Source organism: Saccostrea cucullata, unplaced genomic scaffold (genome assembly GCF_032062105.1).
Source record: "Saccostrea cucullata isolate Sc308-1 unplaced genomic scaffold, CSIRO_AGI_Scuc_v1 ctg4, whole genome shotgun sequence".
NCBI classification, from domain to species: Eukaryota; Metazoa; Mollusca; class Bivalvia; order Ostreida; family Ostreidae; genus Saccostrea; species Saccostrea cuccullata.
Window position 1 is genome coordinate 676,249 of NW_026920828.1, and position 24,988 is coordinate 701,236.

General features: G+C 35.0%; 1 protein-coding gene across 1 annotated transcript; it reads left to right on the forward strand.

Moving 5' to 3' along the window:
* The first annotated feature begins 3,562 nt into the window (after positions 1-3,562).
* LOC134258409 (organic cation transporter protein-like) lies at positions 3,563-20,623 on the forward strand. The gene is made up of 10 exons (XM_062740946.1): positions 3,563-3,793; positions 8,064-8,259; positions 10,311-10,414; positions 11,046-11,200; positions 11,300-11,468; positions 11,621-11,842; positions 11,955-12,178; positions 12,937-13,118; positions 20,138-20,295; positions 20,389-20,623. The coding sequence occupies exons 1-10, from the start codon at positions 3,651-3,653 to the stop codon at positions 20,450-20,452; spliced, it is 1,617 nt and encodes a 538-aa protein (XP_062596930.1). The 5' UTR covers positions 3,563-3,650; the 3' UTR covers positions 20,453-20,623.
* Positions 20,624-24,988: the final 4,365 nt, after the last annotated feature.

Sequence of the window (24,988 nt, forward strand, 5' to 3'; positions counted from 1 at the left end):
TCTAAAAAATAAGCTAATAGATGAATTTTCATATTTCGCATAAGTTTTGTATAGTTGCAATTTTGCGTTAGATAACTATAGTGCAAATTTTTGTTTTGTTTTAGAACTATAAAAATAATGGAAACGGAAATTTATTTTCAAAACATCTTTCTCTGCGAAACGACAAATCTTTTTTTATTATTATTATTCTCTCTTCAAAGGTTTTGTTGTCTCCGGGGGAGGGGGAGGGGCTTCTTTAAAGATTAAAAGCAGAAAATGGTCATTTTATTACCTATTTCAAATAGCAAAACAAATAAAAAAGACAAACAATGTACTTTATCAACCGCATATATTGAATATTACATAAGATAAAACATATTGGTCATTTTATTCTATTCAATTTTACCACAGTGAATCCGTGCTTTTTTTTTCCTTTTTTTGTGAAAATTCATTATCAATATAAATATAAAATTTATTCAAATATGTGTAGCAGTTGGCAGTAAGCAGCTGACAGTTGGCAGTAAGCAGTCAGCAGTTGGCAGTAAGCAGTTGGCTGTCGTATATGGCATTCCATAGATATTTATGTGAATTGTCAAAAAAAAAAAAAAATAAATAAATAAATAAAAAAAAAAAAACATGGATCCAGGATTTTTTCCAGGAGGGATCCACCCCAGTTAAAATAAATCGAACTCAGAAATTTCTTGACAAGAAAAATAACGTAAACTCGAGCTCCTTTCGTAAACGTGAAAAATTATTTTGGCGGTATGGGTGGGTTGTGCTCCATATCTTCATATCTATGACTTTTCATACAAATTAACTTAATACAGATCCGCGTTTTCGGGGAGGGGGGGTGTTCCAAGGTCAGTTTTAAGTACTTATTCTAAAAACCATGGACAAAAAGTTAATTGCTCGTATGTATAACTCCTTTAATAAGGGGTAGATTTTATCAATTGAAATCAGACTGAACATATCATCAGATCTTCAAATACTAATGAAAATGGATAAATGACTCCTTAATCTCATCGTATGTTTTTATTAATGTAAAATTCAACAAATGAGATTGATAAAGTATATTATTTTTTATTTGCTATCTTATAAAATGACTATTTTCCAGTTTTTAATCCCCCCTCATGACATAACATGAGACAACAAAGTCGTTGGAAAGGATAAAAACTGAAAAAAGGATTTGTTGTTGATTCACAGGGGAGTTATTTTAAAAATAAATTTCGATTTCAAACTAAACCAACTAAAAAGTTATATAATGCAGAAATTAAAAGGGACCTTGCCCCCCCCCCCCCCAAAACCGCGGATCCGTGTTTAATTGAAAAATCTCATAGACTTAAAGCATTAGAACCCCCCCCCCCCCCCTGCCAAAATAATTTTTCACATTTAGGAATTTAACTGAGTTTACTTTTTTTCTTGTCAAGAAATTTCTGGGTTGGTTTTTTTTCTACCCGGGTGTCCCTCTTGGAAAAAAAATCCTGGATCCGCCTCTGTTTTTTGAAAATACACATGAATATATCAAAATAAAATAAGAAAATTTATTCAGATATGTGTTGCAGTTGGCAGTAAGCAGCTGACAGTTGGCAGTAAGCAGTTAGCAGTTGGCTGTCGTATATGGCATTCCATAGGCTGTCGTATATGGAATTCCATACAATACCGTACGTTGTTCTTTGCTATACCAATTGTTTGTATTCTATAGTTGTGTTCTACTGTAGATTATCATGCTTATTACTTTGTTCTGTATGGGCCTTTACCAATTACTGTAATTGTGTTTGTGCCAATAATTTTTTTTTTTTTGGTAAATTCTCGCTTACATAATTGGGTCTATAAGATATTTCGTTTTTTTTCGTGAAGTTACATCGCTTACTGTGTTCTGGAAGGAGTATTTTAAGAGAATTTCATTAAATACATTTGTTATTTGGAGATTGATAAAGTTTACATTTAATTCACCTTAGACTTAAATTCCATAGGATATATCAACAGCTTTTTCAAGGCACCATTAGAATTTTTCCAAAATGAATTATCGGAGTTAGGAGGACGATACACACCGCGGAGGAGAATATTGCAGGAAGTCTCGCTAATTTCTATCCAGACACATTTGATATAATCATTAGAGTCACCCCACCCCAGGCACTCCTGACCAAGGGCCTTGAAATTCACAATTCTGGAAGAAGCACCCTTAAGCTTACTCATCATAACTATATACTCAACAGAGCCCCACCCTAACACCAGTATCCCTGAACCAGGGGCCATGAAATTCGCAATATTGGAAGAGGCGCCCTCTTCATCATACCTATGTACATAGTTCATTGGTTTAATACCCAGGAACACAGAAGGTTTTCAAAGAATTAAAGCATTTTCACTTTTATTATAAATAAAGCTCCGCCCTTACATCAGAATCCTGACCCAGGGTCGTGGAATTCACAATTTTAGTAGAGGCAACCTTCCTCATCATGACTAATAGTTCACCGGCTTTATCCCAGGGGTAGAGGAGATTTTCAAAGAATTAATGCCTTTTTATAATATTATGTAATCACTTGAGCCCACCCTAACACCCTAACACCAGAACCCCTGACCCAAGGGCCATGAAAATCAGCTTGGTAGATAGACCTACTTTTAAAAACTTTAACCTTGACCATAACTTCTAACGGTAAGGGCTAGGGCTTTCATACTTCACATATATAATCCTTGTGCCAAGACTTTTTCTAGGATAACAACAACTTTGACCATTTGACCTTGACAGATTGACCTATTAAAAAAAGCTTTAACCTTGACCACAACTTTTCAACGGTAAGGGTTAGGTCTTTCGTACTTCACATATGTAATCCCTGCGACAAGAACCTTTCCTGAAGTAATAACAGCTTTGACCCTTTGACCTTGACCAGGGAGTTTGACCCAATTTTTTTTTTAAATTTAACCTTGGCCATAACTTTCAGGTGGTGCTAGGTCTTTCATATTTCACAATTGTATTTCTTGTGAGAAGGCCTTACTTTGGGTACCAACATATTTGATACATGCATTTGAGAAAGTTTAACCTTCGCTATGTTGCCATACGGGGGCATCAGTGTTTAACAAACACATCTTGAGTTTTTTTCTTTTCTTTTTTGCCAAACATTATCTACAATGTTTTATTATTATCATCTAGAAATAATTATGTCAAATGTGTGTGGTACAACAAATATTTATCTAAGTTATGAACCCCCTTGAATCAATAAGAAAACAGCCACGTGCGTCTCTATTCATTGGGATGCTTACTCGTACCAGGCACTTGCCCTTTTTTCCAATTTTATTGTCTTTTGAAAGGATTAACTCTTCAGAAATATTTGAAAAGTTAAAGCCCAGGAGCGAGACGGAAAAATTAACAAAGTTTACCATATAGTTCAACGTCGCAGAGTTACTCGACGTAGAATACATTTAACATTAACAAGTAACTTTTCAAGAACATTAAAGCATCTATTTCATATAAGTTAACAGAGATTTAATATGCCTAATCATGTCTATAAATGCTCCCAAATCAGACAATGAATATACAAGATTAGTATCGCTTCTTTTGAATGTCATTAGAGAGTGTTACCATCCGGAAAAAGTATAGGGCATTTAAATTTTTCGAATAAAAAAATTATTGTAGAGTGTAAAGCACCTTGAATCTGCAGACGAACGGGACCAAAATGGAATATGACGAGTTAATTAGAGGATTTGGAAATTTTGGGAATTACCAGAGGCGGTTGTACATCGTGTTATTTTTGCCGGTCATATTTAATTCGTTTAGCTCACCTGTGACCAATTTTCTTGTTGGACTCCAGAGGCACAGGTAAGCGAGTTAAAATGAACCCAATCTTATAAAGTGTAAGGTTCACAGCTGAGAATTACTGAGATGTTCTTACTCAGTTGTTGCGCCATCTAATCCCCAATACTAGTATACCAACTTAATTTTGATGTAATACTAATTTTTTTGCTATGGGCTAGAACTATAGTTTTGAAAAAGACAAGCTATATGGCTTGGTGCAAAAAAGGGCTGTGGTCAAGAGAGTAAGACAAAAGAAAAAAAATGTGAAACCATGATGGTAAATTCAAACTCTATATTATGAGGAAACGTTACAAGCTGCCAGAAAGCGTATTCAAGGTTGGTTCTTTCGGTTTATCACACCGACTGGTTAGAGTGCTCAGAACACTGGTTAAACCAATTCTTTTCAACTTTTTTACAGTTCTTCCGGACCCACCTCCAGATTTTTTTAAAAAAAAACTTCAAAATATGTTTTTGAATTTATTTGGGAAACTAGACAAAATCAAACGTACAGTTCTATATACATGTAATTCGATCAACAGAAAACGGAGGGCTTTGGCAATCGCTAACGATAAAACACATTCTAATGATAGAAGTATCAACGCTTGTTATAAATTATTGTATTAATAGTCGAAATTCTTAATCGTTAAAAGATATAATTCTTTTAATAAGCCATGATTTCTATAAGCGGTTGAGAATGTCGACTATTAATTAAAGCAAAAATTTATAATATTAAGCGTTTCATTGCAATGCTAAAACGATATAGCTCTCTTCTTTTCCCCCTTTTCTCTCTCCCCCAAGAAAGCAGATCAGACACAATAAAGCAAAGTTAGTTTTTTTTAAAGTTCAATATTGTTCATATGGACTTCTTTTTTTACATATTATTATATAGTGTACAAATATTTGTTTGAATCCCATGATGTTATCACAAATTTTGTTATGTAATGCTTGAATACCCATGCATGCTATGACATAATGAATGACAAAAACATTTTTTTTAATGTGCATGTAGTCACAAATAAGATTATAATTCGGTCAGGGCTAACTATAGGTGATTTTTGACAGTAATTACAAGTGTGCACTTTATCAAATTATTTTGGGATTACGATTTTTATCTGGAATCCTTTTCCTTTTTATCTCACCTGAACTGAAAGCTCAAGTGAGCTTTTCTGATCGCCTATTGTCCGCCGTCCGTCCGTTCGTCTGTCTGTCTGTCCCCCCGTCCGTCTGTAAACTTTTCACATTTTCAACTTCTTCTCAAGAACCACTTGGTAAATTTTAACAAAACTTTGCACAAAGAATCAATGGGTAAAGGAAAATTTAAATTGTTAAAATCAAGAGCCAAGTTCCCTTTCAAGGGAGATAATCAAGAAAATACAAAAATAGGGTGGGGTCATTAAAAAATCTTCTTCTCAAGAACCACTGGACCAGAAAAGCTGAAACTTATGTGGAATGATCCTTGAATAATGTAGATTCTAAATTTTTCAAATCATTAACCCCGGGGGTAGGGCAGGGCCACAATAGGGAATCCAAGTTTTACATAGAAATATATAAGAAAAAACTTTAAAAAATCTTCTTCTCAAGAACCACTGGGCCAGAAAAGCTGAAACGTATGTGGAAGCATCCTGGGGTAGTGTAGATTCTAAATTGTTCAAATCATGACCCCTGGGGATAGGGCAGGACCACAACAGGGAGTCCAAGTTTCACATTTCACATAGAAATATATGGGAAAAACTTTTAAAATCTTCTCAAGAACCACTGGGCCAGAAAAGTTTAAATTCTATTTTAGATACATGTAATTTATTTGTAAAACATACATGTCGTGATTTTCTAACTACAAAATAAACCTCTTTGTTTGGTTTACGTTGAAGGGGGATAAATGTTAAATTGTAAATGGATATGATAATATTTATCTTGCGGAATCAAAGTGTCATTACAGTAGTGTATATTAGTCTGTCAAATACAAGTTTAAATAAATGCCGGGAACAAACGATTGGTCTAACACGAATGAAGTCTGACAATTAACCGTGAAGGTTGGCATACAAAGACAACCAATGCCCTGTAAAATGGTCAGATAACAAAATACACTGATCGCCCCTAATCCAGAACCCCTCGGCCTTTAAAGCACTACTTAAAATATTAAGGATTAAAAGAAAAGTGGACACAGAAATAAAATCTGGTAACTTGCTTGATTTAAGGAGGAATGCCACACCAACTTTTTAATTTATAGATCTCTGAGTCAACCTTTTTAAACAATGGTTTTAGCACTGAAAGGCCGACATTAGCTTTTAATTATTTTATATGAATTTTTTTGTACTTTTTCAAAGAAAATTAAAAAAATTATTTACAACAAATTAGATGCTTTCTTGTAAAAATTTTGCTGTAAATGAATGCATCACATGAATACCTAATAAAATATGTAAAGAAAAGCTGTATAGATGTTACAAATTTTTAGATAGAAAAATATTTATGAAAATAAAACACATAATTTGTGAATATCTTTTAAACTTGTGGTTAAAAACTTCTTAAAACCAGACACAACTGGGGAGAACATGTTTGTTAATCGTACATATAAAAGAAATTGAAACGAAATGGCCAAATTTTAGAGAAATTATTTTTTTTTTTATTTTGACCAATCTCGATCAAAATTAAACCGATCCCAACCATAATTGTACAATTAATGGAAATAAATAACATTTCCCCAAATACACTAGTCTGATTAGGCGTAATTTAGGTTAAAACATTATTGAACCTGACAATAAAATAGATTTCTTTATTGTAAATACATGAAGAGGCCATAAATTTAATTTTGATCGGGTTAGTCCAAATATTAAAAAAATTAATTTCTCTAAAATTTCTCAGTTTCGTTTCAATTTCTTTTTAAAATATGATTGACAAACATATTGTCCTCAGTTGTGACTAATTCGATGGTGTTTTTAACCATAGGTTTAAAAAATATTTACAAATAATGTATTCTATTTTCATAAATAATTTTTTATTAAAAAAAATTAAAAAGTCTAACCAGCTTTTCTTTACGTATTTTATTAGATATTCATATGATGCATTCATTTATAGCAAACTTTTAACTCGAAAACAACTTAAATTTTTTCATTTTCTTTGAAAAAAAAATACTAAAAAAATTCATAGAAGATAATTCAGAGCTGATATCGGCCTTTCAATGCTGAAACTACCGTTTAAAAGGGATGCCTCAAAGATTTATAGAATAAAAAATTGGTGTGGCATTCCACCTTAACATTTGATGGCGTACTACTATCTATGGTGTCCGGATAGGGTCATAAGCGCGTTCAGAAAAAACAAGCCGTCGCTCAAACACAAGTTCGCACAACACACCGTCGTGCTAGCACACAACTCGCGATCGACGGCTTGTTGTGTGTTAGTGCGATGGCGTGTTGCTTGAGAGCGTGTTATCGCGACTGCGTGTTGTGTAGTATAGCGTGACAGCATATTGTTTGAAAGCGTGATTGCGTGTTGTGAGCTTGTGCAAATAGCCCTATCAGGTCACCATTACTTTCTCATAATATCGCAACATTTACACCTCCTTCGCGTCAAAAAATATAAATATTCAAAATTTTAACGTTTCATTAAATTGTATTCAAAATTTCAAGTAATTAAGATTTTACTGGCAAATTATTTTCCAATCAAAGTCATTCGATAAAGGTTGAAATTCAATAACCTCGATATTTATAGCCTCCCCCATCTTGAAAAGTGAGAGGGTATATAGTAATCAAGATGTCCATCCGTCCGTCCGTTTGTTACGCTTTGGGGTACCTATCTCTGATCTGCAACTCCTTCTATACCACTGAATAGAATTTAATGATACTTTCACAGAATATTTGTTATACAATGTGCCATCATGTAATTTTTTTTTAATTTTTGAGCGGACACATATTTTGAGTTTCCCAGAGCAAAAAAAAAAAAAAAAAAAAAAAAAAAAAAATGGACACGACTATTCTTTCTACAATATTGAGGGGTACCCATCCCTTATCCGCAACTCCTCCTGTACCACTGAATCGATTTAGGAAACTTTAACAGAATCTTTGTTACATAATGCCCTTGTGACCTCCTATTTTACTTACTGATCTGACACTTTTTTTTTTCGCGTCTCCCGGAGCAAAACATGGACTTTGACATTATGTGAGACGGGAGGTACCTCTAGTTTACACTGAAATACCGGAAAGTTTTAAAAGTCTTTCTTGTTTACGAAAAGATAATTTAATTTAGCAGAGCTATTTAGATTTTTATTAGTCACATGAAAAATATATTCTATTTAATACAGGTGTAGGATCCCAGGTTTAGACAATGACACTTACAAAATACAAAATGAAAATCACCAGCAGTTAATCAACCGGACAATACCAAGAAATCTAGACGGTGACTATGAGGAATGCTTGGTGGTATCTAACGCCTCCTCGGAAAAGTGCAATGACTGGGTGTACGACACATCTATGTTCCAAAGTACAGTCAATTCACAGGTAGAAGAAGATGTCTTTGCGAAACACTGATGCCCCATATGACAGCTTATAGCTTTGAAGTTTCTCAAGTGCAATTCAAACTCCAAGATCAAAGGTCAAAATTATCAGTCATATCAATAGGAATACACATATAAAATATAAAAGCCCGAGTACTAAAGGTTCAAATGCATGGTCAAGGTTGAAGTTTTTAACAAGGAGGTCAAACTCTAAGGTCAAGGTAAAATATTTTTAAACCAATTAAAGGTCTTGTCACAGTGAATACACAGACACATGTGAAGTATGAAGACCATAACACCAACTATTCAAAAGCTATGGCTAATGTTAAAGTTCTGGAATGTTTTGGTAAAAGTGGGTCAAACTCCAAAGTCTAGTCCAAATTTGGTGGAATCAGAAGAAAGGTTTATCACAAGCTAGAGCTCTTATACTTAACAAGTGTATTTATTTTGACAAGGCCTATCCATGTGTATAAATATTTTTGACCTTGACCTTTGAATTGACCTGCTTAAAAAAATTAATCCTTTTGATACCAACAATATTGACCTTTTCAACTTGACGCAGACGTTTAACCTATTTCTGAAAAACTTTAACCTTGGCAGTAAAATTTGAACAGCTGATATTAGGACTTTAATATTTTAAATGTGTGCTCTTTTGACAAGACCTTCCCCTGGATACCTTAAATTTGACCTCTTGACCTTGATCTTGGAGGTTGACCTACATTTAAAGAAACTTTAACTTTGCTGGTCATAACTTTATTAGTGGTTACCGCTTGGTCTTAAATTATATTTCAAAGGTATATTTATTAAGGATGACGTTTACTCAGGTTTTAGAAAACAGAAAGGAAATTTCATAAAGTATAATATGTTTTATCAAAATTTGTTCTAAATGGATAAAATTACTAAGTATTAACTCAATTTCAATTTAAAAATTTCATATTTTATTATTTGAAGAAAATATACAGGAACAAAAGTCAATGTATGGTAATGCAGAGGAAATTCGGACTAAATTTTTCATTTTTCATTTTTGTCAAAATCTTTTATTTCTTGCAATATTAATCACAAAGGCTATATGTATATTTAGACATCATTTTGCAAATTTTATATATATGTTATATGTATATTTAGACATCATTTTGCAAATTTTATATGTCTTAAAGCTCATAAATTATTTCAAATAATTGATTATGCTATCAAATAAAGAAATTCAAAATTATTAACAAAAACTATTTTAGGCAACATATCTCAATAATTTGATCATTGACCCCATATAATGTTAATACCATGAGAATAATGGCAACAAAGGTAATACGAGGCTATAAATAATTTAGAGTTCTTATCAGTCAGATTTTTTAAATATGCAATTAAAAATGCGGGGAAATATAAAGACAACAGAGGAAATTCGGACTGTAATAATTATCAAGTTTATGGCCCAAACTCTGATCGTTTTTTTTATATGGAGCAACACTGTTCCAATGCTATAATATTTCATTATTTAAAGTGTTTTGCTTGTAATATTTTGTGAATGAAGAAAAAATGGGTCATAGTGTGAAAAATTGAGGTATTTCTCGAGAAATACTCAGGGGCCACTAGCAAGAAAAGTAGGTCATTGACCTAGTTATTTCAAATTGAAATTTAACACAAGAATTATAGATGTAAAATGTGCAATAGGTGGTTTTCCGTTCTTATCAGTGGAATTTTCAGTCATCTGAGTAAAGGTATACCTTAAGAGACTTTCTTTTTAGGTAACAATATATTTCATCTCTAAACCTTGGAGTTTGACTTAATTTGAGAAACTTTAACCTTCGCCAAAAGCTGCAATACGGGGGCATCAATGTTTCACAAACACATTTTTTTTCAAAAATGTCTGTAATATCCTTTTGTGAACTGAATTTCCTCCACTTCTAAAGGAGAACAGAGTTGTATTTTTGGTTATCAGATTAGAATTGTTCTTTGAGGAATATATGTATTAAGGTGTCACAATACTCAATTCTAACTCGTTTTAGTTTAAACTGGCCTGCAACCAGAAATTCATGCATTGTTGTCACATTTCTTCAGTTTAACTTGGTTTGTGACCGGAAACTGATGGGGTCCCATGCAGTGATGGCCTATTTCATTGGTACCGTAGTGTCAACTATTGTTTTTGTTCCTCTTGGAGACATGTAAGTGATCGACATAGGTAAAAGTTCTGTAAGGAACTTTATAATTAACTAAGACAGTTGATGTAAATGCCTTTGGATTTATGTTTTTAATATTCAGATTCTGTTTCCCCTTCTTATCCTGCTTCAATATCGGTTTCGTCGAGGCGCAGTGGTTAGAGTGTCTTCTCTAGTGTCGCGAAGTAAGGAGTTGATCCTTACGTCGCGGGTTCGAATCCCACTATGGGACGTAGAAATCGGTCCTTCGGATGAGACCGTATAAACCGAGGTCCCGTATCGCACTAGATGCTGGCACGAAAATGACCCCTCACTGCTCAAAGGCCATGAGTGCCGAGCATTAGACAAAATTTGCAGCTCTCTACCGGCAAGAGGTGGCGTCTCCATATGAGTGAAAAAATTCTCGAGAAGGATGTTAAACAACATGAAATCAATCAATCAATATCGGTTTCAATTGTACTTTGAATCCATTCAAAGAACAGAAAATTAAACTCTGTAAGGAACAAGGACTAGAAAACCTGGGCTGTTCTGTTTACACATTTATATCAACTTTCTGTTTTCATCAGAAAGTAGGTAGGGATACAATACGCTATACACTGTATATGTATATGATATTGTGTAAAGTTTGTTTCTGCAGAGTGGGTCGTCGATACATGGTATGTATAAGTACAACTCTGACCTTCCTTGCCAACATAGCTATGCCTTTCTCCACCAACATTTACATGTTCGCAGTCTGTCGATTCTTTGATGGATTTTGCGGAAACTGTCTTTACATGGCCGCTTTTATCATAGGTGGGTATCCTCTTGCCTTTTGATGTTCAGAATTAAAGATACGTGATCTTTTCACACATATAATATCTATAATATATCTATAATATGTGCTTTAAACAGCCATGGAGTTTGTTGGACCAAAGAACCGAATTTTGGCGGGTACCTGCATACTTCTGGTGTATTGTCTGGGGGAGTTTCTGCTGCTTTTACTGGGGTTTTTAATCAGAGACTGGAAGTGGTTACAGCTCACACTAGCTGTTCCCATGGCCATACCGTTGTTATATTGGTGGTAAGTATCAAAGTACCACAGTTTCGTACCTAGAATGTTATTAGAAACATTTTATTGTATTTTTCAATCGAGAGAAAGAGATACTCTCTCTTAGATCTGTAATATTTGGATATCCTATATAATGAGATGACATATTGCGTTGCATTTTTCAGGCCTAAAGTGTTGCCAGAATCTCCTCGGTGGTTGGTTTCTAGGAAAAGATACACAGAGGCCTTGGCAATTTTGCGAAACGTCGCCAAAGCAAACCACGTGGAATTTAACAAAGACCTCTCTGACATAAAGATAGGGAAAGATGAAGGGATTCTAAAAATTCTTAAGGATCTTCTCAAATCCCGAAAACTATTGCTTCGTTCCATCATAATGTTTTCTAACTGGTAAAAATACTGTTATGTTACAGACAAGGACCCGAAATCGCATCATTTATGCAATAAAACATACAATTCACTATTTTTACACCTTCCTTTATGGTTTTTATTTTCTTCCAAGGTTTGTCATCTCCTTTATATACTATGGACTTACCTTGAACATGGGCAAACTTGCTGGTAACTTGTATATTAACTTTGCCATCGGCGTGACCGTGGAAGCCCTGGGATACTCGCTGTGTTTTCTGATGAACAAAACTGGCAGGAAACCCATGCACCTTGTAGTCATGTTTGGCAGTGGATTCGGGTGTTTGCTTTCCATTTTACCAACTCTTTTCTTCGATTCCTGTAAGTCTGTTACTATCGGTCACTTTTGAAATGATATAAAAATATTGAAAGCTGAAACAATCATTTTATTGAATAACACATGCCACGTAATATATTTTAAACATTCAACTCATATTTTATTTGTAATTGCCGTGGTACGCAATCGTTGGAGATAGTGCTAACCCAAGTGCTTTTACCTGTGGGTTCTTTTTCAGGTAGCCCACATTTTATTAGGTCACCTGAGTCACTCAGGTGACCTATTGCTATCCTTTTTTGTCCGTCGTCGTGCGTTGTGTGTTAACATTTTAACATTTTCAGCTTCTTCTATAAACCAGTTTCAACCAATTTCAGCATCTTTGTTTTAAAAAGAACAACAACTGTAAAATTCATGGCTCCTGTCCCCTCCCCCCCCTTCGGTAGATGGGGGCTGAAGGGTGGGGCAAAATTAATACAAACTTTAAAAAATCCTCTTCTTTACCCCTGGACACCAAGCAGCCAAATTGTTCGAATGATTGTAATAAGCATTGAGTCCTCTACGAAAATTGTGAAATTCATGACCCCAGGGTAAGGGGTTCTGGTACTATGGCGGGTCTCTAATGATTATATCTTGCAAATGCATGAATTGTTTGAAAATCTTTTCCTCTGCTCCTGTGTATTAAACCAGTGAGCTATGTATGGGTGGGTGGGCTCTAATATTTATGTTTATTTGTTGGAAAGTTGTTAGATGATAATCAGGTTACTTACAAGGCCCGTGGGCCTGTTGTTGACTTTATTTCTAGCTTTGACGTGGCTCTTAGTCGCGTTTGCGATGGTGGGGAAGTTTGGGATCTCGGCAGCGTTCGGTGAGATCTACATTTACACAGGAGAACTGTTCCCTACAGTGGTCAGAAGCTTCGTTCTTGGTTTCTGTGGAATTGGAGCAAGGCTGGGGGCAACTATCTCTCCCTATGTATACCACTTTGTTAGTATGATTGCGAGCTATTCTTGCAAACTTGTTGATACCTGCATAGAAATTAATTATTTTTGCATATTTATTGACAAGCAGTAATATGCCCAAAGGACAAGGTCTTGAAATGGCCCTCCTTTAGGTTTTATTCTTACCAATTCATTCCAATCGCATTTGACAAAAACTTGATACAAATACGTATGACGAATTTACAATTTTTGGAATTGACCATTACGATTCCGAATCTGACATCCTGTCAGCTACACTATAACGCCGAGACGGTACTTGGACTGGACTGTAGTCATTCTATAGTCCTTTATAAATATGAGTATTTTTTTAAAAATACTTTTTAAAGCAAATATTTTATTTGTCGATTTTAACTTTAAATTTAACCCAATTTTCAGAAATAGAATTCACGTATTAATTGTATACTCAGTATTTGTTCTGCAAATTTCCTGAGATGACTTTCATTGATCAATGATTATTTTCATCAATCATTCGTACATTTTTAGGTAGTTTGATAAATTTTTTTAAAATTATTTCTTATTTCAATGAGTACACTTGAAACAGTGAGGGGGGGGGGGGGGGGTTCTCTCACTTTAAATCTCCATGGAAGTAAACTTTTTATTTTCTTGATTGCGCCTTTCATTTCTATTTAAATAAACTATGGGGAAGGTTATACTTCTTACTAGTATTTAAACAAAGTTTGTCAATTTTTAACATTTCACTGGTAAACCAAAACTACACAAAAATTAAAATACCACTTATAAAAACAGCCTTAAAAATCATATTATCATGAATTGTTGATTGATTGTATGTTGTTTAACTTCCCTCTCAAGAATTTTTCACTCATATGGAGACACCACCACTTGCCGATGGAGAGCTGCAAATTTTCTCCTATACTCGGCACTTACGGCAATTGAGCAGGGAGGCATTTTTTGTGCCAGCACCTATTGCGACAAGGGACCTTGGTTTATATGGTCTCATCCGAAGGACCGGTCTCCACGTCCCACAGCGGGATTTGAACCCACGACGTAAGGATCAACTACTTACTTCGCGGCTCTAGAGCAGACGCTATAACAACTGCGCTACGTGGGCGACTAATGTTGAAAGAAAAAGATTCACTTTTTTGAAAGAAAATAAAACAAATAACGGTCAACTAATGGCATATGAAATATAGTAAATCATATATTAATGAAGTTACATTTTCCGTCATTGATCAATGCTTGTTTTCATTATCATTATTATACATATATGTTTAGAGCGAGAAAGAAAGGTAATATTTAAACACAATGAACGGAGAACTTTTCTCTTTAGATGAAAAAGTGTACTTTGACAAATTTCCAATTTTTAAAAGCTAGTATACTATTACTTATAACGTTTGTTACTGGCTGTTTACAGAAATATATTGGGGTTGGTATGGGCGGCGGAAAGGATAAAAAAGACGTTTATGCAAAACTAAAAACTAATTTTATAAACATAATGAAGTACAAAACAGACAACCTTAAAAACAAAATCAACAGACTCGTTTGCAAAATCAACAGACTCCAATGCGAAACCAACGATCACCAATGCAAAACCAACAATTATTCACTGAATTGTCGCTAGATGGTCGGCAAAAAAACATATATTACCTGAATTAACGCTAGATGGCGTGCAAGTTTTTTTTTTTACGTTATCATTACTTTTGTACTTCTCAGGATCCAATTGGTAAACCTCGGAATGTATTGTAGAATATATTATCGGTATCGAAATTATTTGTACTAGTATAATTATTGGAATACATTTAATAAGGGATCATATACTACCGGTATATAGTACATTATGTACCCATTTTTATCTATTAGATTGACCCTGTGAATATTTTAGGGAATGACTTGAGTACTTTAAAATATTCATAAAGAAAAGAAATTAAGGCAAGATGTGTGTATCTATATCTTTTTTTGGGGGGGGGGAGAAATTAGGCAAAATGCACATGGGACAAGGTCTACTGCGCATACCATGGCAAAGATGCCACCACACCTTGTACAGGAGTACAATTAAGTCTCATCCTTGTAGCCCTACAGTGTAAATTTCATTGGCGGATCCAGAAGGGGGGGTTCCGGTGGTTGGATTCCCCTTTCATTTTGTACATAGAGAGAAAAATTTCTGTAATATAGAATAAGTCTAATATTTTGAAATAATGAAAAATCTTTGTCCGCTCTGCTCTGTAGATCTGTAGATTTTTGCGCACCTTCCTCCGTGTACCTTCCCAACCCCGGCTAAGAGTTCCGACCACTCACAAGTAACATGCAAAAAAAATGCAGATGGAGGGGATTCATTTTTTCTGAGAATAATCTTTTGCTGTAGTTTTAATTAATATTTTTATTTGGAAGCTCCCTCCACACTTTTTATTGCCGGAAAATACGCAGATTCAAGCATAAATAAAAGTATATAATGCAGTTACAGAAAGCCCCCTCTACCCCCAAAGAAGGACTTTAGAGTGTGGTGCAAAAGTTTTTTTTTTTTTTTGCTTGTCAACAGTTTTTGGAGCCCCCTTTCTTAGAAATATATGTAGTTACGGACTTCAAGTGGTCATGTTGTGATTCTATGCATGAGTGCTGGGGGACCGAGCTTTCGAAAATTGCTGGATCCGCCCTGAATTTCTTTTACGGTTTCAACTATACTGAAAGGAAAAAGAAACGCATAGTAAACTTTTGAATAAAATTAAAACTATCCTTTCGAATATGTTTTCCAGATTTATTGTCAAACATTCTAATTCATGTTTAATCAACAAGTTACCAAAATCTTGTGAGACTATGGAACGCCATCACTGCCTTATAGCATACAACTATGCATTTATTATGTCAATTTACCATTACGTGATGCGAACATATCTTTACGTTATGTCCATTTTTTATGAGATGATGTAAATATATCTTAACATCATGTCAATGCTGCATTACATGAAGTAAATACGTCCTTTCATTATGTAAGCACTTCATAACTTGAAGTAAAAAATTCATTATGTGAAGTGATAATGTGTTTACATTGTGTTAAAACTTTATTGCGTGAAATGAATTTTTCTTTACATCATTTCATTTCTTTAATATGTGAGGTCAAAATTGTATTACGTCAAGTAAATTGTGTTTTATAATTAAACTTATCATTAGATGAAGTCAAAAGCCCATTCCTTTTTTGAGAGTGTATATTTCTATTATATCAAAGCATTATTACGTGATATGGATTTATCTTTATTATACGGCGAGGGCATCATGATGTGAGGTGAACACATCTTACCTTTATGTCAGTGCTTTATTACTTGGTGTAAAAAGTCTATAACATAATGTGAACAAACCTTTATATTGTATCAATACTTTATTACATTATGTCAAAACTCCATTCCATGATGTGGATATATAATTACGTTATGTCAACTCTTTCTTATGTGATTTAAAAATATCTTTATATTGTGTTAACTCCTTTATTATGTCGATTCCAAAAGTTCATTACCTGATGTTAAAAAACATTTACATTATCTCAAAGCTGTACATGTATATCTAGTATATAATGAATGTTGACGACAGTGTTTTAATGACTGGTAAGAAGGGGGGGGGGGGGGGGGGTCCTGATTGATTAGGACAAATTACAGGCACATAATATCAACCCCCCCTCTTTTCCCAGACATAACTTTACTATAGAAAATGCAATGTTCATTGAAAGAGTACAGCACCCACCCCCACTTTTTGTTGAAGTATAATCCACTAAGGGTAATGTAATATATCTGGAAAAATATAGGACTGATCAAAGTTGGACCCCTCTCCCCAAAATAGGATTTCCGGGCTTGGACATTTTTTTTCTTGGCTTGTCAAGTTTTTTCGGGTAAATGATTTTTTTTTCTTGCTGACCGCCTCTTTCAAAAAAAGATGCTACGTCACTGGAGTTAGTAATTTTTTTTATCATTCCAGAGCCAGAATTCTATTACAAAAATCTACCAGTCGCTCATCTAAATCAATTGAATATGCCTTAGTAAGCATGCATGGGCACATATCAGTGGCGGGTATGGGAATCTTGAACTAGGAAGGGGGACGGTATATGGTTAGAGACCAAGGGGGGAAGCGGAGAAGCTCTCAGGCTTTATAGTTTTATAGAAAAAATTTTTCAGCTAAGCTTATTGTGAAACTAATGCAATATCCTACAAAGTTTAAGACTTTTATTAAAAAAAAAAATCAAAATAAAAAGAAAAAAATGATTGCTGTACGACTCCTAATATTTGATTTATTTAATTATGAGATTAAAGTAAACACTCTTGAATTTCGACGTTACTTTAATTCACAGTCGCAGTGTTAAGGCTTTGCACGTTTCAAGATTGTCAATCATTTGTCACTTAAAGTTTTCATTTAAAGATGTCATTCCGAAAACGCTGAGAATCTCCTCTACGATAGTTTTCTCTCCCGCCATTTTTTGTGCTTGCGGAACGCGGAAATAACGCTATGCTCATATAAAGGCCGAGGATACCCGTGTTCGCATAACGTCACTGTAATAGTGAATCGACATAATATAGAAGAGTGCGCACAGTATGGCATAAGCTTTTCACATCAGTTAATAAAAACTAAGATCTCATGAAAAGTAAACACAATGAAATGCAAGTTGACGAAATATAATTGTACTATGTGTAAATGTCATAAAGAGTTGACATAATGTAAAGGAAAGTTAACACGATGCAATAGTAGTGTGGGTTAATGTCATAAAGAGTTGACATCATGTAATGCAAGGTTGACACAATGCAATAGTAATGTGGGTTAATGTCATAAAGAGTTGACATCATGTAACGGAAGGTTGACACAATGCAATGGTAGTGTGGGTTAATGTCATAAAGAGTTGACATAATGTAATGGAAGATTGACACAATGCAATATTAGTGTTCTGCTATAAGGCAGTGACGGCGTTCCATATGAGACTTCATGAGTTATTGATATCGATCCCCCCCCCCCCCCCCCCCCCCCCAAATATATCATCATTTCCCTTGCGCAAAAAGTACCAATCTTGATCATCCTGTTCCTCAGAGCATTTATCTTTTCTGTATTATATAATTTATATATGTACAGGCGCAGATCCTGTTTTTTTCGGGGGGGGGGGGGGGGTGTTCCACCCCAATAAAAACAATCCAGCCCATATCATTTTTTTCACGTGCGCAGATCCTTTGATCCGCGCACACAGATCGCTATACGAGTAGCGATTTATGTGAGCGGGTCAAAGGATCTGATTTTAATCAGATTGCTTCCTAAATTAACTTATTCTAAAATAAATTTAATAGACTTCACTTAGTCGTACAAAGAAAAACAAAAATGATAAAAGTACAACTTGCCAAGTGAATTTTCATGTATCAACAAATTGTGTAATGCATGAACACAATAAAATAATTTTATATGAACTTTTTTTAAGAGTGTAAGGAGATTTTTTTCTTTCAAAAATTTTCTCTTGGGAAAAAAACAATATCTGCTACTGGTTTCTTGTAATATATTTACAGTCGTTTGTCTTGCTGCCTCTGATATGTTTGAATTTTAAAAGTCCGACATGATGCTATTATCCGATCCGAGGTCTGCAAAATGGATGTTGATAGGCAATTTCGTGGGATTTGGACCCGGACTACAATTAGCTTACATGTACATATATAGACTTATATAGTAAAAACATTTGTTTTGTTTTCTTTGTAACTTTTTGAAAAACATTCATTTCCAAAATATTTTTTAACACATGACAGAGCAATGTGTCAGATAAATATTCACATAAAAAGGGGGGTGTTCAATGTGGAAATCCCTGGTTATTAATAAACTTCTGATGTCATGACCTCTGAATAGCTCTCGCTTGGCTTAAAATGTGTAAACAAACCAAATGACCTCTCATTTCAATACATATTTCTATGCATAATTTATGATTGAAATGCACCTTGATGCAAATCATTGTAAACTTTTGACATTAAATTTTTATTCTATACCAAGAAAGTCTCACAAACATATGAGCTGTTTTTATTTTTATCATTGAAAGGGAGGCATGCAAATTTCCTACATGTGCTACTTTTCAGCCTTTTGACCTTCACTCTATAATTGTGGCCCTGATCCATTTACGTTCCTTTGAAAGTACAAAAATAATGATGACGTAGAAACACTTGCACGCCATCTAGCGTTAATTCAGGTAATACATGTTTTTTTTGGCACGCCATCTAGCGATAATTCTGTGGATAATCGTTGGTTTTGCATTGGTGATCGTTGGTTTCGCATCGGAGTCTGTTGATTTTGCAAACGAGTCTGTTGATTTTGTTTTTAAGGTTGACTGTTTTGTATTTCATTATGTTTATAAAATTAGTTGTAAGTTTTTCATAAACGTCTTTTTTACCCTTTCCGCCGCCCATAGGTTGGTTGATCACATTTTTACGGAAGCCCGTTTGGTACCACGTAGGAAAAATATTTTATGTGGCGGCCGCCACATAAATTATTTTGCAAAAGGTGAGTGTTATTGTATCTTTATTGGGTTAAGAAGATGGATGTTGACACAGCCGCTGCTTTGTATTTTCATATGAGGTTTACCAACAAAGAAGTGTTATGTCGACAAAATCTTTTTCGTCGCAAAAATTACACTGATATTATTGATGTCATTGATGTGATTCTTGGTTGGTTTTGCAATGAAACTACAGCTTACTCCAAGCGTGCTTGGGTGTATCCACTTTTTTCTGAAATCTCACGTTAAAACATGCGTGCGCATCAGGAAGCCAAGTGTTATCTGGCGGACGCCAGATAAATTATGTGGCGGTCGCCAAATATTATGTAGCGGCCGCCAGATAAATATTTGGCGACCGCCAGAAAATTATCTGGCGGCAGCCACATCAAATATTTTTCCTTCGTGGCACCAATGGGCTTCCGTACATTTTTCTTGAGATGCAGTATTTAGATAATTTCTTGTTTATATCGGTACACAACAAAGAAACCAATTGTAGGATGTGGAGGCCAGAGCGAGATAACTAACAAAAATGTGAATAAAAGTTTGGTTTATTGCAGGCTGATGGTACTTTTGGGGAAGCCCTTCCTCTGATCGTGTTTGGAGGGTCCACCATCATTGTAGCTACAATGTCAATCAAACTGCCCGAGACGAGGGGGCGGAAACTTCTAGAGAGCGTGAAAGACGCTCAGCACGAGGAGGATCTAGAAATTGACAGGTGTGTAACCTGTGGTCTACTTTACTTGTTAAACAATGTATATGGACATAAAAACAAAAGTCTGTGTTAACAATGTTCATTTTCCCGTTATAGATATGACAACGACAATGTCTGTTCGGAGGACCTGAGCGACTGTAGTGAATCATCCCCGCTATGAAACCTCAACTCAGATCACAACATTCCAAAATCGTTTTCTTGAACTCTTTGCTTTTTCCATGACAGAACCTTTATACTGTATGTACATCAAGATTATCAAAACGAAAACTACAACTTTCACCTTTATTAGTCTATATTTGTCTTTCATAGGAACCAAACTTTATGATATAAACGTGACTTCAACTTTTCTATCGCCTGCTTCTTTTTTTTAGGTCACCTATTGCTATCCGTTTTCGTCTGTCGTCCTTCGTCGTACGTCGTTCGTAAACTTTTGAACATTTTTAACTTCTTCTCTGGAACTACTGAACCAATTTCAACTAAATTTGGTATACAGCATCTATAGTTGAAGGGGAACAAAAATTATGAATTTCATGATCCCTGCCCCCCTGGGACCTGAGGGGTGGGGCCAAAACCACTAAAATTAATGCAATCTTTAAAAATCTTCTTTACTCCTGGACATCAAGTAGTCAAACTGTTGACATGATTGTAATTAGCATTGAGTCCTCTACCAAAACTATGAAATTCATGGCCCCTGGGTCAGGGGTTCTAGTGCTAGGGCGGGGCTATATAAGATATATAGTGAAAATGCATTATTTCTTTGAAAATCTTCTTCTCTGCTTCTGGGTATTAAATAAACCAACTAAGAACATAGTTATGATGAGCAAGAGTGCCTCTTCAATAAATGTGAATTTCATGGCCCCTGGGTCAGGGGTTCTGGTGTTAGGGCGGGGCTATATAGATCATATAGTAAAAGTGCATTATTTCTTTAAAAATCTTCTTCTCTGCTCCTGGATATTAAATAAACTAACTAAGAACATAGTTATGATGACCAAGAGTGCCTCTTCAATAATTGTGAATTTCATGGCCCCAGGGTCAGGGGTTCTGGTGTTAGGACGGGGCTCCATTGATTGTATGGTTAAAAAACATTAATTCTTCAAAAATATTCTTCTCTGCTCCTCGATATTAAACAGGCTAACTAAGTACATAGTTATGATTAACAAGAGTGCATCCTCCAAATTTGTGAATTTTATGGCCCCAGGGTCAGAGGTTATTGGGTTAGGGCGGGGCTTTATTGATTATATAGTGAAAATGCATTAAATCTTTGAAAATTTTCTTCTCTGCTTCTGGGTATTAAACCAATAAACTATTTACAAACTTATGATGAGGAAAGATGCCTCTTCCGAATTTGTGAATGTCATGGCCCCTGGTCAGGGGTTTTGGTGTAAGGAGGGAACTCTTTTGATTATATCTATAGTGAAAATGCATGAATTCTTCAAAAATCTTCTCCTTTGCTCCTGTAAACTAAGTAAGTATGTAGTTAAGATGAGCAAGAGTGTCTCTTCCAAAATTGTGAATTTTGTGGCCCCTGGGTTGGGGGTTGTGATGTAAGGGCGAGGCTTTATTGAATATATAGTGAAAATACATTGTTTCTTCAAAAATCATCTTCTCTGCTCCATGGTATTAAACCAATGAACAATGTACATAGTTATGATGAGGAAGGATGCCTCTTCCAAAAACTGCTAAGACAGACAAAAAAACCAATTCGATGTTCTTGTAGCATATATATAAATCATTGCAGCCCGGAGGACCGGGCTGCTCTATACATATAAGTTTAAGTGTTGGTGTATGGGGATTGGGTTGGGAGTAATAATTTAGAATTAAAAGTTTTCTAAACATTGAAAAGATTGTTTATCAGAATGTTCTTTCCGTTTATAAATTACGAGATACATAATACATTTACTTCCATAAAGTTTATCTGTAAAAATGTATATGTTTTTCATATTTAATATATAAAGTTACTTATCATTTACTATCGAAATAACGACAGGTCCCTTTTTTAGAACATCAAATTTTACTTCTCGGATAAAAACGTACTCTGCACCAGTTCGTGTTTTATATTCTAAAATTGAAAATTAATACATTTTTAAATATAAATGATGCGTGTGTCTAACTTCAATTTATATTTTATGCAGCCAACATTTACTTGAGGAATTGATCAAGTTTAAAATGGTATCGTTTTTGATTGATTTTTATCCGACTACAAGTTTTTAAAAATATTTGCGACTATCGTCTCCATCAATTAGACGCATGCCTTTTTACACATATCGAAGCAGTTTGTTGATCAAGACTCATTTTCATTGTTTACTTTATATATTTCCCGGGCGACAATTGATGGTTACATCAATGTTTTCTTGTTTCTTTTTGGGGAAGGGTAGCAATGAGGCTTAGACACAATAAGACACTATTTGGACATGACTTGGAGCTCCAGGGCAGTAAGGATACCGGAAGCGACAAAATGTTGCGTTTCAGTACGTTGCAGAAAGACTATCTGTTTTACAGAGCGTCAATGGAACCGATATTTGCAAACAGACAATGTCTAAAGAAGACCGAAATCAGGATGTCCAAAGCGTACCACAGTCCGTGAGGACCGTTCTGTGGCCAACAATGCAAAAAGACCACCCGTCCAAAGTGGAGTAAAGCTTAACACTGACTTCCAGAGCGCAAAAGGAAGACAAATTACTACTCAGACATTGATCATGAGAAACAGAGTACATGTACACGAGGCTAATCTAAATCCTGCAGACCCGCTTTTTGTCTCAAATTAATACCTGAGCATATCGGATATTGGCTGCAATTGGCAACAGAAGCACAGAAATGGACTTGAGAGCATTCTCAGACTTAAGCATGTTTTATAACAGCGGACCCAGGACCCATACTGTTGTCAGCGTGGACTCAAATAACACATCACTTAATTTTTTAGTAATAATCCAGGGTCCATTCCAGTTCCTTGCTAATTTAAGTTTCGTTCCCCCTATTTGTTTTGGCTGAAATCTTCTTACAATATCACCTTCATTGTAAGTTTTTCGTACGGCAGTTTTATCGTAATTTTTCTTTTGCCTCCAGACTGCTCCCAAAGTTCTGTCTCGCGCTAATTTGTGTACTAATTTTAAGTTTTTACACAAACTTTTCACATATTTCGTCTCTGTTATCTTTTCACCTTTACCGATTTCGAGCGATTCTGTTTGTAAATCTACGGGTACAGTCATCTCCGAACCAAACATCATGCGGTAAGGTGTAATCAGTTGTGTCGTGTACTGCAGAGTTATAAGCCATCACAACACAATCAATGTAACCATCCCAGTCAGTTTGTTTCACAGTCACAATGTATATACTTAGTCAACATCTCTTTAATTGTTCTGTTTAGTCTTTCCACTATTCCGTCGGATCGCGGATGAAATGCAGTTGTTCTTGTTTTCGCAATATCAAACATTGAAAACAAATGTTGAAACACTAAACTTTCAAATTGTACGCCTTGATCGCTATGAAATTCATATGGACATCCGTATCTTTTAATCCATCCCCGGAAAAAGACAGTAGCTATTGTTTTTGCTTCCATGTTCGGTATAGGAAAAATCTCCGCAAAGAACGAGGGTGCTTTTGATTGGCATTCGGCAGGAATATGGGCGAAATTGAAAAGTGAAAATTTTATCGACATGTCACATGAAATTTTAACATTATTTTAATTTAACGGGTTCCTGTGCAACAGGAAAGGAAAATATTTTCCCGAAATTGAGCTTTGATTTGCTAAAAAATTTCTTGAAAATTGGCCAGATCAGACATTTGGTACAAAATGGTACATTTTTAAACACGTTTTTCTAAACTTTTTCTATCTCTGGCTCTTCTCTCCATGATTTTGAAACGTTATTTGTGTGTATTTTAATTTAAAGAAACGAATACGCTTTTAAAAAAAAATGGAGAGAAGACCCAGAGACCACGAAAAATGAACTTTCCCCAAAAAATCCAAATGTGTGAATGTGGTGCTTCTTTGTCCTTTTAAAATCATCCGTCTATGTGTAGCGGTGATAGCTCAGTAAGTTGGACAAACTGTCCAGTGCACTCGTAGCGAAAAATTTTTGGTTCAATTTGGTTCTCGAGCGAAATCAATTCTAATCTTCTGTTCTATAATGTACATGTACACGTATCATACATATGCATTAGATATTTTAGGTGTTCATTTTTTTGTGTAACATTACTATGTTAAAAGTATCCCCTAGGAAAAACGGACATAAATGTTTCAATTTCACAAGGTCTTTCAAACTAAATGCAAAAAAAACCTATGGACGTGTTTGTAAAATCTGACCAGCTGTGTTCAGCCAACCAAATCATGGACATTTAACCATAAATGTTTCGTACAAATGATTCCTGCAGATCACTCGCCAAATGCGCCCATCTTCTTTTGTAAAGTATTCCGATATAACCAAAATATATACATTGTCATTTGCAGTTTTAGGAAATGGTCCGCCTATATCTGCTGCGACTCTTTCAAATCTTCCACCAGCAATATACGTTTCCATATAATTCCGCCTTTTCTTCCTGGATTTTTCCTTTCTTCACATACATCACAGGACTTAACATAATCACGCACACTTTGTAAAGCTCGTTGTTGCGTTCTGTGAATTATCATATGTCCAGAGGTAGGTGCATCATGTAAATGCCACATGACATCCTCGCGTATTCCTTTAGGAGTACAGATACG

Bases quoted from the DNA above. Each gene is read 5' to 3' on its own strand.
- LOC134258409 (XM_062740946.1), top strand. From the start codon at position 3,651: ATGGAATATGACGAGTTAATTAGAGGATTTGGAAATTTTGGGAATTAC. The intron at 8,260-10,310 runs GTAGAAGAAGAT...ACATTTCTTCAG, and splicing joins AAAGTACAGTCAATTCACAG to TTTAACTTGGTTTGTGACCG. The intron at 20,296-20,388 runs GTGTGTAACCTG...TTCCCGTTATAG, and splicing joins GAGGATCTAGAAATTGACAG to ATATGACAACGACAATGTCT.